This window comes from Ips typographus, linkage group LG1 (genome assembly GCF_016097725.1).
Source record: "Ips typographus isolate SLU linkage group LG1, UJ_Ityp_2.0, whole genome shotgun sequence".
Classification (NCBI taxonomy): domain Eukaryota; kingdom Metazoa; phylum Arthropoda; class Insecta; order Coleoptera; family Curculionidae; genus Ips; species Ips typographus.
In genome coordinates, this window is record NC_138422.1 from 21159245 (window position 1) to 21174838 (window position 15594).

The 15594-nt window shown below is 33.5% G+C and overlaps 1 protein-coding gene across 2 annotated transcripts in view; it reads left to right on the forward strand.

Annotated features, from left to right (window-relative positions):
* mew (multiple edematous wings) overlaps nucleotides 1–15594 on the forward strand; it is a 154672-nt gene that overhangs the window by 130905 nt on the left and 8173 nt on the right. Inside the window, exons 2-12 of one of the 2 annotated variants that reach the window (XM_081977989.1) lie at nucleotides 1551–1678; nucleotides 2229–2252; nucleotides 7319–7405; nucleotides 7466–7646; nucleotides 9980–10188; nucleotides 10244–10463; nucleotides 10514–11032; nucleotides 11088–11494; nucleotides 14846–15009; nucleotides 15068–15303; nucleotides 15360–15592. In XM_081977989.1, the coding sequence (XP_081834115.1) occupies nucleotides 1551–1678; nucleotides 2229–2252; nucleotides 7319–7405; nucleotides 7466–7646; nucleotides 9980–10188; nucleotides 10244–10463; nucleotides 10514–11032; nucleotides 11088–11494; nucleotides 14846–15009; nucleotides 15068–15303; nucleotides 15360–15592 (2408 nt within the window). The remainder of the gene's footprint in view (nucleotides 1–1550; nucleotides 1679–2228; nucleotides 2253–7318; nucleotides 7406–7465; nucleotides 7647–9979; nucleotides 10189–10243; nucleotides 10464–10513; nucleotides 11033–11087; nucleotides 11495–14845; nucleotides 15010–15067; nucleotides 15304–15359; nucleotides 15593–15594) is intronic. The other variant, XM_081977998.1, reaches the window with a different exon arrangement.

The window sequence follows — 15594 nt, forward strand, 5'->3', positions numbered from 1 at the left end:
AAAAATTGTGTAAAGGGTGAGCAAAATTAATGACCCAGTAACAATTTCGTGCACACCCTGTATACAGGCAACTGTATTGAGGTTCAAACGTTACGTAGTTTGGTTTAGTGGTCTATTAAGAACAATTTTGCATTCTTGTAGTTTTTATGTAAATCTAACTGTTTTCGAAATATTACGCTTTAATTCAGGCGACGGTCAGTATAGTAGGCGAGGAAAAACCTTCATTTGGACAAAATTTCGGTGCATTTTCCCAAACAATCGCGAATAACTTGATTATTTAAAACGTTCCGTATAGACACATTAAATGATCGTAAGTAGATAATGATTGGAGCTATCACGTGACGTTGAGCGGGCACCGCTAACTTGCCCCGTCTGGCCGCTAGAGGGCGTCATACTTGATTACCTTTTTTCGGACATTTTTCTAAATATCTCGAGAACGGTTTGAGTTAGCAGTGTGAAATTTTTTTCATGTAGGCCTCTCAAAGAGACGCAACTTTCCTTAAATATAACATTTTATCGTACAACGCACCGGTCGACCGTGAAAAATAAAAAAACTAGATTTTTGATATTTTTAAAGGGAGTAATCATAAATTTGTTTGGAAAATTTTTGAATTTTGAAAGTTGTCTTTAACTGCCTTAGTTAGTTAAGGTTAATGGTAGAAATGTGACGTGAAGTGTCATTTGTCAAAATATAATTTTTAAGGGTGCCATGTCTTGAAAACGGCAGTTACAGCAAAACAGACACCAGATTTCTGTTCTCTTGAGCATTTGTTCTGGACTGCTTTTAAAGCATTTGAAGCCTTGTGGACGGTTCTAGAAACTTTTGGAAGCTACTAAACTGCTCTAGAAGCATACGGAAACTTCTAGACTGTCTTCAAATCTTTTGAGAGCCTCTATAGATATGTTGAAAAACATTTGAAAGCTTTTAGAAGCTTCTAGACTGTTTTGTAATTTTTGCAAGACATTTTGGACATTTTTCATATTAAGCATTTGGAAATGTTTAAATTTGTAAATTAATATTTACCCATTTTCCAACAGATAATTGGTACGTTTTTGTCTCTCAGAAGCCTTCAATATCTCAATATAGCTTGAAAAGCTTCAATTGTAAATTAACCTATACAAAATAAAACCATACAAAAAATAGCAGCCAATAAGCATAAAAAACTAAATTAAGCACAAAAAGAAGAAAAAAAGCATGAAAAAAACCTACCAAATGACGTGTTTTTGCGTAAATCGTTCACATTGAATGTCAAAAGTTGGCTGATTTTATTATTTACGAAAAGCAAAATTCCTATAAATTCGGACTCTAGTCATAGCCTTAATGATAAACTTAATTAAAAAAAAACAAAGTGGCTAAAAGTTGTATTTTCTGCAAAATATTTTGACAAAATTTACTGTGTTGTGGTTAATACAATATAAAACTTCTTGACAGTTTTGTGAGAAACTGGAGTTTTATTTTTACGTATAATTGCTAACGTTGTCCAAATTACAATAATTTGAAATGCCAACAGTTGAAGACGAGCTATTTTAACATCAAATATTTTTTCCAGGATTCTAGTCGGTGCTCCTTTAGGCCAAAACAAACAACCAGGAACCAATTCTTCTGGAGCCTTATTTAAATGTCCAATCACTAAAGACGACTATGATTGTGAGCAGGTAGAAACCGATGGGCTACGGGGTACGTTAATCTCACGTAATATTCATAGCAGTCATTCAATTGATTGATCCAATAGGGGTAATGTGCTAATTTAGTATCAATTCTAGAACCAGTGTTTATAGATTAGATGATTTTAAGGATTCGGGAGAAAAAGTGTATCTAAACTTTATTAACCGAAATAGATTTTTAGCTGGTTGTATAAACACCACTAGGACCTAGTATTTAATTTAGTAATCACAAATATTAGATTTGATGTTTTAGATTTTGCAGCTGGTCGGTTACGTACCAAGCCATTGTGTAAAATTAACCGAATTCTAACGTTATATGGTTTATTTTTTTTGTTTGTATAAATATTTTACTCTCGTTTTGTTTCTGTTACACTTGCATTTTACACAGCGGAAAAAGATTTTTTTGTAGTTTTCGTGTTTAAAGTTTTTACAAAATATTTTTAATGAATGTTTCTATTAACGTGACGCAATTTAGCGTTTTGATTATTTTGTAAAAACTTTCGTTAAAACCAAAAACACGACTAGTAATTTTACCATTTTTTGTTTTCGGGAATCACTCACAGAACCCGGAGGGAAGTATAAAATATGTAAGTGGTGGTCTCGAACCGAACGGAAGGTACCATAATGGTGCCGCTTCGGTAAAGGCATGAGTATTTTTTGCTAATTTTTCATTAGTTGCATGCTTACACCTTGCAGTAGCAATGCGCGGAGGCTGGTATTCAATCACAGTAGACAAGTAACTGATAGCCTGCTGCATTAACACTTTCGATAACTTATTGGTACTTTTGATGGTGAAACATAAAACCCGTGCTTCTTAGACTTCATCGACTTGAAACTTGTTATGTCTGTTTTAAGGGTTGAAGGTATTTCTACTAAAACTGTAACATATTTTGAAGCTGTAAATAAGCATTTTCCTATTATTAACCATTTACATAGCCATCATGTTGTTCAAATCATGTACATATTCATTATACTTACTTAATTGTATAGTAAATTATAAAGCACATCACACAATTTTATTTGAAATTATGTTATTATTTTAAATTTTTCTTATACCCAAGTTATGGTCACAGGTATAAGAAAAACTGTCATGTCAAAAATAACGCAATATATATAATATATTGCGTTATATAATAATTTGGCACTTTCGTTTGTCGAATGTAAAAAAGTTTACTTTTGTCAATTTATATCATTTGTGTAAATTTTACTGACTTACTTTATTTACTCTGAGCATCAAACATGCATATGCATATTATCACAGTATTATCATCCAGACATACTTCATGTGTATTTTAAATTACAATGTGCATTTCCTACTACCCCGATAATAAGACGGCTAGTATTACCATAAACTCATAATTATACAGTATATTCGGGGGTAATATCCCTAGTGCATTTAATTTTTCCGGAAAAATTCTGAAAAACGAGTTTCTAAGTAATTTGTTAAAACAAACTACTTAGAAACGAGTATTCCAATTTTTCCACAGGAAAAATTAGATGCACGAGGGATATTTGGTAAGATTATTTCCTGAGTTAAATAAACATTTTATTTTAATTAAAACAATAAGAACAATAATTAATAAGAACAATAACTTTCAAGCTAGAAAGGGTAACACTATTCTTTATGTTGCTGTGAGGAGTGTGAAATTTTTTCGATTTTTTTTTCCGGAAAAACTGCCTGACAGCTAAGTTGACAGTTGTCAAGTGATTTTTCCACTTAAAATTTACATTTGTTATACTAATTCTTGATAGCGATTGGTCAAAATTGATAGGAAGGAAATAATCAGTGATCTCTCTCCCGCAATATACAGGGTGTTCCTAAATATCATGTACAAACGAAAGGGGGTGATTCCTTGACATGTTTAATTGCTAAAGTTTCATATAAACATAAGTCCGCAAACTTTTTTTTTGGCAGTATTTGGACACACTGTATTATACAGGTTAATGCAAATATACTATGTAATACATTCAGTTTAAATTTACTTTATAATATAACATATCTCTCAAAACATAATGATTTTTGTGATTTCTGAGGGCAGACAAAACAAATTTTTTGTCACAATATGTAACTGAAACTTTTGTCTATTTTCCTGTCCAAGCCCCGATATAAAAATTAAAAAAAATATCATCTAAAATCTTTCGAATGAAATAATGCAATTTTTCTGGTTGTTTTGCTTGGGTCACTTATTTGCGTCTTTAACTAAACTGAGAAAATAAATAGAATAGCAAACTTTTACTTTTTTTGAGCGGCTGTTTCTTTTAATTGATTTTTAACGTTTTTAAGGCCCGGTTGTACGTGGTGATTGAAACAATTATACAAGTTTTAATTACAAATTTTATTAAATGTTATGGCCATATAGAATACATCTAAAATATTTTCGAATCCATCCAGCTTTACTTCACTTACATAATCAAAGGGACCAACGGGTTTTTTATCGACAACCCTAGTAACTGATGAGATTTTTACATTTTGCTACTTCTAGACAATTTTTGTTCTAATCAGTTTCTCTACAAATGTTGTCATTTCAGAGATATTGAAACTATTATACATTGAAATTTTCATCAATTACAAAAAAAAATACAAATTTGTAATGTGTAAAATTTTTTAAAATACTACACCATTTACACATGTAGTGTAGAAAATATCACTTAGATTTTAGAAGATATAAGTTGGATCTCAAAAGTTAAAAATTGTATTTCAGTATCGTAAATTTGATTTTAGAAAGCGTGAATTGTATTTCATAATAGTTATTTTAATTTCAGAATTTGTCATGTGTATTTTGAAAAAAGTTATTTCAATTTCAGAATTTTACTATGTTTCTGTCTGGTTATTAGTCCATATTTTAATTTAATATCACTTACAAAAAAAAAAACCGCCCATCTGGATTATTAATTTATATAAAATATACAAAGAGCAAATTGTTCTATAGTAACAATTACGAGTTACAAAGCGTCAACAAGAATACCTTTGTCAATTAATACAAAATTTACATCCGAATTGACATATTTTAATTTGCTAAAACTTTTAATAACTTTGTAGCAATAACAGCACAATTACCTTTCACTACAAAAATGTTGAACATTTCTGATATACAACTTTTTCCAAATTACAAATAACCGTGTCAAAAATCCAACTGATCTTTTCTGAAATATAAGAAACTATTCTAAAATAAAATTTGCAATTTCTAAATCAAAGTTATTATTCTAAAATTGAATGTACCGTTTCTGAAATACAAGTGATATTTCTAAAATCCATCACATGGTTTCTAAAATTCAAATAACGCTTTATAAATTACATATGTAAATGGTGTAGATCTCAAAAAAGTAAGATGGAAACATGAAAACTGATTTGTTATATCTTTAACCGTTTCAAATATTGAAAATTCAATTACTTAATATAGTCAATATCATGAAAACGAAAACATTTAAAGACAAACTGATCAAAACCAATATTGTTTAGATACAACAGAATAAAAATATCAGTTACTAAAGCTGTCCAACAAAAATCCTATATTTGTTGCCACTGATTTCATGAATATGTCACTAAAATATTTTAGGTAATCTTTATACACTTATTTCATTTAATTAGAAAATGTTGCCAAACTTAAAATAAATGTCCTATAGGTACCACATGTCTTTGAAAAATATGACTTAAACTTCACAGTTTTGCTCAGTTTTACGACAAAATCACTTGATCAAATTCACCTGTTCACTTCACTGTGACGCCACTATTCAAGCTGCAGAATTAAACAAAACAGTATAGTAAAATCCTCGTTTTATTTTAAGTTATGCGTATTAAAAGTAGAAATAATTATGAATCGTATTGCGAGTACGGTAAGACGAAATTGCGACTTTTTGCTTTACCGGCAACATCGGACGAGATCACTATAATTATATCTATTCTTGTTTAATTTGTTTAGAAAGGATACTCTGACAATTGACAAGAATTAGTCACCTGTGTTTTCACTCATGAAACGTCTTGACTATACAGGGTGGTCATCCGGGAACTGCATCGATCAACTTTGGTGGCTACCCAAATTTTCAGATTTTTCTTAATTATTGTAGTTTTTTCATAAACGATCGAGATGTACCACCCTGTATATCATTATCAGCATCATCTGGTTCTTGAAGAAGGTCGAGTTGTCGTTTCCAACTATATTTGTCAGCTCCTACTTAGCCTTATACACACTTTGATTGAGTTAACAAAAACACAATAAACATACATATTAAATTAAATACAATAATATTCGATGGGCTCTTCTTAACCTTAGCTATAACTGTAACATTTTAATATTTGTTATTGATTGAATACAGTTTGTCCAAAATAAGTTGATATATGTTAAAATTTACATTTTTTCCCAAAAGGAAGACATTGCATATTTTCCAAAAATTATCTCAAAAAGAATTATGCAAAAATCAGATATGGAAATTCCTATTTTTGAATAATGATTTTTAAAGTTTGTTACAAAACAATTAAAACTTAAAACATTATGTGACAGGACATGTATTAAATTCAAAACTGAGCAAGTCCGAATTTAAATAAGTCTGTATATCTTCGCGTTTTCGAAATCTTCCCAAATTTTCAAAGAAATTTATTTAATTCAAAAAGTATATTACAAGTATCGGTTTTATTGACTGCAGGAGATTTTAGTTCTTTTTTATACCCTGCATATGCTAAACAATTAACTTCAGGAAAAATAGACAAATGTTAGTTTTAACAGATTATTTTGGACAAATTGAAAAAAAAATTCGATTACTTCTTAACAAACTACCAATCTTACCAAAGTATTTGGATGACATACATATTGATGGTTCTTTTGTATATATTTTATCCATTAAAAGTCATGTATTGTGAGAAAATAACCATCAATATTACAACAACATCCGAATTGAGTGGCTACTAAAAAAGGGAAAATACTAAAAAAAACCTACAGCATAACAGCCAAAATAACGCTGTAGATCGTTGGGGTTTCAGCTTTTCGAGCACACTTAATCAAATAACCAGATATTAAACAATTATAACTACTTTTTTATATTAACTCACGAGACCACGACGATGTTTTTTTTTTGAGGTTGCGCTTATATTTTTACACATTTTGAGGAGTGAAGAGTTTGACGAGTTTTCTTTTGATTTGTTTGGATCACTGATTAATATTTCGCCTGTGTTTTATTTTTGTTTAATTTGCATTTGTCACTTGCATTCTATTTTTCACCTAGTGTAACTACATTTTAGCATTAGGCTTTGTTTTGTGAATTTTGAGTTCAGGCAATCAGTTTGTAAATACAAGGCATAGTGTTGTAAATAAAACAAAATGTGAATAAGGATCTTTGTTGTTAACAGTTTTGAACAGTTTGTTATGAAAATCAAAGTTCACATTTTGTACCTGTAGAATCTTTTGCTACAGATTTTTCCCAAAAAGAAGTTGAAAGTTTCTTTTTATAAATTATTCTTCTTATTAAATGATAAAAAATAACTTCTTTTTGTGAACTTACTAACAGTCTCATTTACGGATGAACCTAAGGATGATTATTAAAAAAGATAACAGCCACAAGTTTAACTAAACAATGGTTACCAGTATTTGGTACAACAAATTACCTTAGATTCATCCAGATTAAAATTTTGAATGTATATTCATTAAATAATTTTCTGCAGCAAGTTATGATTATGACGATGTTGGTGAAGAAGAAGATGTTTTACGACCGCCACAACCTGATGAAATTAAAAATGGACAGTGGCTTGGTAAGTTCAATAAGATTATATTAAAATAAGATATTATTTTTAGTCAAATTTATTTTTTAGGCGTTACTGTTCGATCTCATAAACCAGGAGGGAAAGTTATAGTGTGCGGACACAGGTATATTCAAAGTCCAGATCTATCCAAATTCCAATATGGACAAGGGCTTTGCTACTTGATAGAGTCCAATTTAAAAGTAATCAACGAAAATCCTTTGACGTATTGCAAAGGTTTACCTACTGAAAAGTAAGTTCTATTCATATTGGATAATATGTCGTAGTCATAATACAAAATTAGTTAGTTTTACAAAATGGCTACAAAATGTGATAGCTATCCTCCATACTCCTCGTTAAGTCTCCCCACACTTTCCAGATGTTAGATTTTCAAAAAGGTTTAATAAAAGTGTGGATTATGACATCAGCTGACAAATTAGCTTGATAGGTCATTTGAACAGTTACAATGGGTACTCTCTAAAGCCAATAAGCCTGCAGTTTTTACAAACCTTAAGTAACATTTGTAAAACCAAAATCATGGTAATCAGTAGAGAAACTGGTAGAAGATTCGGCTAACGATCATCACACCAATAGACAGAGTAGCATAGGTCACCTATCTGGGAACGATAATTGGGACCACTCACAATAGATCACAAGAGAAGTTTCATCATTTTCAAACGGTAAAGAATGAATCATAATGCGGTTTGCAGTATCATGGAAATTGATTTATTGGTTTTATGTTGATTTTCATGGTCTGAAACTGCAACTGCAGGGTGGGAAAGAAGAACGTACAAAAAAGTATTTTTTTTTTCAAGAAGACAATTTTAACTTACAGGAAGTATGAAGAAGGAATAAACAGTAGTTCTCCCGACAACCGGGACATTTCTCCCAAATATGGACTAATCAGAAAACGACTAACATTGTAAAAAAATTACTGCCCTCTTGACGCTTGCGGTCTTGAACATGGGATCTGTTCAAAAAAGATCTCAAATTATGTAACAGATAATGTTGGATATAAATAGAGACACTGGCATTTTAGTGGCAGATGAAATGTAATGGCTTAATGGAAAGTTTACTCTAATAGTCTTGTTTCTTACTTGGTGCTTACTCTTATTGGTACTTAGTCTACTGGATCTTCATTGTATTCATTGCGTTACTTACGCCACTTCTACATTCATTTTCTCATGCTGGATTCCAATTTGTTTCATATCCAATCACATCCCTGATACATAAACCCAATTATCACATTCGATTCTCTCTTCTCCCACTCTGACTACCAAATATGTTGATTTTTGCCTGATTTTCTTTTCTCTTTTATATCTTGCATCTCTGCCCAATCCTCCAGGCAACTTTTTTTCTTCTCCTTTGTGACACTCCGTCTACCTTTTCTCACACATTATATCCTGACATTTATTCATGCAGGTGGGACATAGTTTAATGATTTCATACTGGAAGCCTTTAAACATATTTTTTCAAACTATAGAACATAGTCTTTCTGCTCTGCCTCGTCTTATACTAATCTTTCGCACAACAATTTTCAAACTATCCTCATGACACCAAAACGTACACTTTTTCTTTCTCTTCCACCTTCCCATTCAAATTTTCAATAGGCTCAATTCTAGAGCTCTGGAAACAATACTGACGCTTATTTATCTTATTTCATTCAAATAACCTTAGAAAGTTGATCCAAGTTATCATTAGCCTGAACATCTGCTTGAATTTATGGTTATACCGGAATAACTGATACCACACGAGTTTCTTGGATAGTTTCCCCAGGTTTGAATGGTGCTTCTTTTTCTTGCATTCCTGTTTGGGTTAGATTTGTTATTTCATCAAAACTAAATCCAGCGGTTTTCATGTCGTGTTGTGAGATTTTAGTCCGTTTCTCAGAGTCATAAATTATAATTTCAGATTCTATAATACTCTGCAAGGTATCTTGAATATGTGACTGACTTGGAGCTGTCTTCTTTGAAGTTTTTCAGTGAACCATGAAAACTTGACTATGCTCCAACGTTTTATCTTCACCCACAACTTTTTAAGACTTTTACCTGAACTTGAGAAACCATCACACTCTTGCCTCTTGCCAAACCTTGGTAAATTTCCTCCTTTTCAGACATCTTTCCTTATTTGCATTTATTTCATTCGTATTTTATGCATTTATGTAGTATACTTTTATATCCAGATGCTTTCTTGCAGGTACATTTAGTTTTCTCTTTCTTGTACATTTCGCTCTTATTCTCTTTATCCAATGTGTGATTGTGATATTTAGTTACTAATTTTCTAATCTAATTATCTTCCTCACTTATTTTTTCCCATCTCTAGCCTTGTACACCGATTCTGTCCTCACTCCCAATTTTCAAACGTCGCGTCGCTCCAATTATTTTGACAAAACAGCTGTTCAATTTCCTCTGTTTTGTCAGTCTTCTTAATTAAAAATTGAATAAATTTTCTTACCGAAAATATGCAAAATTTAAGCAATCAAATTTTTACCGATATTTCAAAGCGTTTGTTTGGCTTTTTATGAAATACCTATATATTTTGTAAAAAAAATATATAAAGAATTTGATTAACAGAAGGAATTTTTAGGTTACACCAGCAGTACGGCTTCTGTCAAATTGGTACCAGCGCTTCTTTTGTAGGCGATAGTGCTCTGGTAGGTGCACCAGGCCCTTACACTTGGAGAGGTACAGTTTTTATTCAGGACGTGGAAGGCGACTTCTTGCATAGAGATAAGACTCTTTACCGAGGACCTTTAAATGATAATCCAACTCCTATTGATAAATATAGTTATTTAGGTAAAATTGCTAATAAGAGAACAGACACAGAATTTCATGGTCGATTCCTGTTTAGGTATGAGTGTAGCGGGTGGTCATATTTTTGACAAAAACAAATTCACTTACGTTTCTGGCGCTCCGAGGTCTGAAATGTTTGGTCAAGTATACTTTTTTGAAAAAGTTGACCAGAGTACATTTTCTAATGAAATACTGGATATCAGACTGCAGATTACTGGTGAACAATTTGCTTCCAGTTTTGGCTACGAGGTTTTAGTAGTTGATGTTAACAACGATGGGTAGGTTATTTTTACTGCAAACTAGGTTGCCTATAACATATTTTTTACAGTTATGATGACGTACTTGTTGGGGCTCCCTTTTATTATTCAGACAAAAAAGGAGGCGCTGTTTATGTTTATTATAACCTCACGAAATGTCTTCAGGATTGTACTTGGGATGCGGTGTTCCACGGTACTGAACAATCACGTTTCGGGTTTGCCATGACCTCTATTGGCGACATAAACAAAGATGGTTATAATGATGTTGCAATTGGTGCGCCCTACCATAACAACCACGGAGCTGTCTACATTTATTTAGGATCTAGTGAAGGACTAAAGCCCGAACCTTCCCAAATTATTAAATTCGCTTCACTAAAGACATTTGGATATTCACTTAGCGGTGGTTTAGATATGGATGGCAATTCCTATCCAGACTTATTAGTTGGCGCGTACGAATCAGACAAAGCACTTTTATTTCTCACTAGACCAATAATCGACATTAAAATTGACATACGAAGCGAAGACATGACCAACATCAACGCGTCCAGAAAAGGCTGTGCTGCTGACAGAAACAATCAAAACAACACTTGGTAATACTTTTCCTAGCAACTTAAAGTTATCCCAATAACCCCAGTCATTTATTAGCTTTTCTATCGAGTCTTGTTTTACCATCGAGGGAAAAAGCAATGTGATGACCACGTTCAACGTGAGTTACAACATCACTGAACTACCAAAAATCATATCACGAATATGGTTTAACAATCCAATACATCCTGACATCAGGCGACCCCAAAGCACTCGAACCATAGAAGTTACGGACTTAAGTCAAGAATACTGCCAGAAAGAACTCGTCTATGTAAAAGTAGCAAGCGACATTCTTTCACCCATCAAGTTCCAAGTGAAATACACGTTGGAAGACGATCAAAAATTCCATTCCCCCATCCTAAATACAACTTCATTGAAAGAGTTTGAAGCTAATTTCCAGAAGGATTGCGGTGACGATGACATTTGTGACAGTTATTTGTACCTGACAGCTGGAACTAATGGAAAACGTAAGTTTTCATTAGTTATCATTGACTGAATAATGAATTTAAGTAAAGTTTTATTATGTCTCTATAATAGTACTACTAAAATTTTTTACAGTAATATTAGTTGTATAAACTGAGTAAAGATACAACTTCAAATTAACCTTAACAAAAATGTTAGTTATCAGTACCTGACAAAGTTGCACACGAAACATGTAAGAAGACTTCTTTGGAATTGATAATCTGATCATATTTAGAATATTTGATACACTACACACTACACAAGGTGGAGACGGTAATTTGGTAACACATACTGTATTTTGAAAAAGTAGTAGTAGGTAAAAAAAGCGAAGTTGGAGATACAAATGTTTCAAAATTGAAGATTTAACTTAAAATTTTACTTAAACTGGGATTCTGAACTAATAAATCGTTTTATCGTTTTCTGATTTCTTTTGTGCTATCAGTGGAACGTAGAGAGAAAAACGTTTATGTTGTTCAAATAAGAAACTTTAGAAAACCCATGGGGTTGTCTAATACTTGGATTCATTTGATCAAAATACTTATCTATGGTTGAAAATGGTGAGGTTTTGTTTTTTTGTTTATCAATCCCAATCCTCTAACCGGTTTCGCCGTATTACGGCTCATCAGAGAGGCTATAGGGCTTGATAACCAAAGAACAAAACCTTCATTCCAGTATAGTCAACTGGATGCCAGAAATGATAGTTATTATTACTTATCTATGGAGAAAAAATCTAGCGGTATTATCATTTTTTAAAATCCGCTAATACTTAATTGGTACAAGTTGCAAAAGGTAGTACATTTGTTTTTAATTTTTGTCTGTTTTTTTATGGGTCATCTGTAGCATATTATCATATTTTTGTGTGATTGATTCAAAGCAGTAAGTGTTAACGTTATTGTGTCATGAGCATAGTTTACAATTTTACAGTCAGCATTATTTGTAGAAATTGCTTTGTACACACATTATGTGAGTTTACATTGTAGAGTCCCAGAAATACCCTCTGCTGATCAGCTCTCTTTCTCAATGGCGGTTTTAAACGCCCTCCGCTCACCTAGGCCTATAACGCCTTGTAATGTATTGAATGAGAAAGTGCTTAAATAGTAGTCCTGGGTTCGTATTCTCGAGACGAGGGAAGAGAGTTATCAAGAGAAAGACCTGTAGAATGTGACAGGAACGCGCTATTGTCAGCTTCTTCTGTCACATTTCACATCCTATCAACACTTCTCCTGAGAATTCCGTTCCCTGCTTTCAAGAATAGGCCCCCTGGGTGCGTATTCTTGAGACGAGGGAAGGGAGTTATCAGAAGAAAGACCTGTAGAATGTGACAGAAACCCGTTATTGTCAGCTTCTTCTGTCACATTCTATCAACACTTCTCCAGAGATTTCCGTTCCCTGCTTTCAAGAATTAGGCCCCTGGTATCTGAAAAAATGTTGCTGTTTTGTCGACTTTGGGGAATGAGTAGTAGGTCCATGTTGCAAGGGAAAATTGTAAATACTTCTGCTAGGACGGTATCGTGTTATCGCAGAGCTGTGTGTCTTCTAATCGGAACTGAGTCAGAGATACCCACTCCAGCTCGTTCATTCGTTTAAGATCCGATTGTGAACCATCGCTCCCCCAGTATTCGCGATCAGTGATGATGACGATCCTAAGGGTACAAACACTGCTTTCTTGACCATACAATGTATGTGTTCTCTACATGATACTTTCGTATCTAAATGAATCCCAGGTATTTGACTGTCTGGGAGTACTAGAGATGAGGTTAATCTTCGGCCGTGTTTTTTGATTAATTGTTTGGATATTACCCACATATTACGCCTTATGCCTTGAATATATTCGAAAGCTTATAAAAAGTCTAGCATTAAGATCAATCGTCCCTCATCTCTCTCTCTTTCTGAGTAGCACTACAACCCTTGGTGGGTCTTGGCTGCGTTAACGATTTGCCTCTATCGGTCCCGGTCCATCATGGCCTCTTTCCAGTCATGTACCTTCACAGTTTGTAAATCTTTTAAAATAATGTCCCTCCACGGAAGTCTTGGCCGCCCCAGCAGCGTCTTGTGTAGAGCGAGTCTATCTTGAGCAGTCGGTTGTCAGGTACTTTTTGGACTTTTGCAGTCCATCTCACAGGCTGGAATTTTACTGATTACTGACTATAACCGGCTATTAGTATAGGTCCTGAACTTCTACATTCGCCTTTATGCGATATTGTTCCGTGTTTGGATACTTGATGGAGACAAATATTATTCTCAGGATCTTTCTTTCGAACTGCTTTAGTTGAAACTCGGTGTATTTAGTACGGGTAATTCTTTGTATTTAATAAGGGTTTCACAGAGGCATAGCAGATGATCGGTTTGATTACAGCTTGGTACACCCTGAGTTTTGACACTCTTGACACCGTTTTGGACTGCATAAGGGTTTGCACAGCAAAGAAACACCTATTAATAGGTTGCCACTGTCTATACAGGCTTTATTCTCTTCGTTGCTGTCGTTGTGTGAGCATATCCTGACTCCAAGGTATTTAAACTGTCCACTTTCGTACATCTCACCTTCAGGACCACTTTCTTACATCTCACCTCGTTTTCAGAAAGCTTTTATTGACTCCGACAGTACTTTTTCTGACCGCGTCAATGTTGTCTGCGAAGACCAAATTCATCTGTGGCCCCTGGTTAGTACATCCTTCCGTGGTGATGTTCGTCTTCTTGATAGCCATATCTCTCTCTCTTTCTCTGTTATATAATTTCGTGACAATGTTGATTTTCTGCGGTATGCCTATAGTTGCCAGGGCTATCCAGACACTGTCGCGTATAATCGTCTTTCATCGCACGTGGGACTCATCCTCATATGATGGAAAATATGCTCCTGCGTGCCCCTGACTCCTCGTGTCTGATCTTCTATGACTTCTTTACACTGATCTTCCAATAATAAATATCTCAACTACTACTACTATCAAATAAATTAAGTACTTCTTCTACCAATGACAATTATTGGTCTTCACTCAACATATCAACCAAGTAATAGATATACAACGGTTAGACCAGTAATATAAAAACTCTGTAATTAGATTAATTAAACACACGTTACACGTTAACAGCATACCACCCGGTATGAGATGTCAAAACCACACAATTCCTCAAAAGTATCATAAATTCTTATTTTGATTGTTAATAGTAGATAAAATATTGTGTACCTAAATTACCCACGTCGTATGGAAAATATCATGCGTGACTATAAAAATGGTCATACCACACTAGTAAATCTAAATAACAATTTTTTATAGCAATATTAAGAAAAATGTTTGTCAGACAGGCTTCATACATTTTTAAGCAAAAAACTAATTTTAATCAAAAATATAACTTTACAGAAGTTGACGGTTTTGGAGAGTACATTGTAGAATCCGTGGATAAGGAATTTATTTTAAACGCTAACATCACAAACAAAGGAGAATCCGCGTACGAAGCTAAACTTTTCGTCTTCCATCCCAAAGCTCTGAGCTACATTAACGTAAAGACTGAACAAGGAAAACAGGTAAATGCATGCCACATTACAAAGCAACTCAAAATAATCACAGCTGTTGTAATTTCAGAACAATGTAAAATGCTCATTTAAAAATGAGACTTTAGTGGTATGTGACCTTGGTAATCCATTCCAAGCCAAAGCGGTTGCTGACTTACAGTTAAGATTTGAAATCACCAAAAATACTAAAGAGCAGTCGCTTAACCTATATTTAAAAGTGAATTCAACGTCAAAAGAATTATCTCAACACACTGACGCAAATATTAAAGTAATTTTAGAAAGGATAGCGGAATTTATAATATCTGGGTAAGTTTCATATAGTTTATACATGTCAATGAACTGATCAGCATCGATAACTAAAGGAAAGGGACGACCAATCTATTTTTTGGTGGACCAGTGGTCGGAGAATCGCAGATGAAGTATTTGGAGGATATCGGATCAAGAGTAATTCATCGCTATCACATTGAAAACAGAGGACAATGGGATTTGCCCCATGTTAAAGTCAACATTCAATGGCCATATCAAGTCCAAACGGTGACTGCCGGCCGACAAGGAAAATGGTTGCTTTACTTGGAAAAATTGCCGAGAATTTCAGGT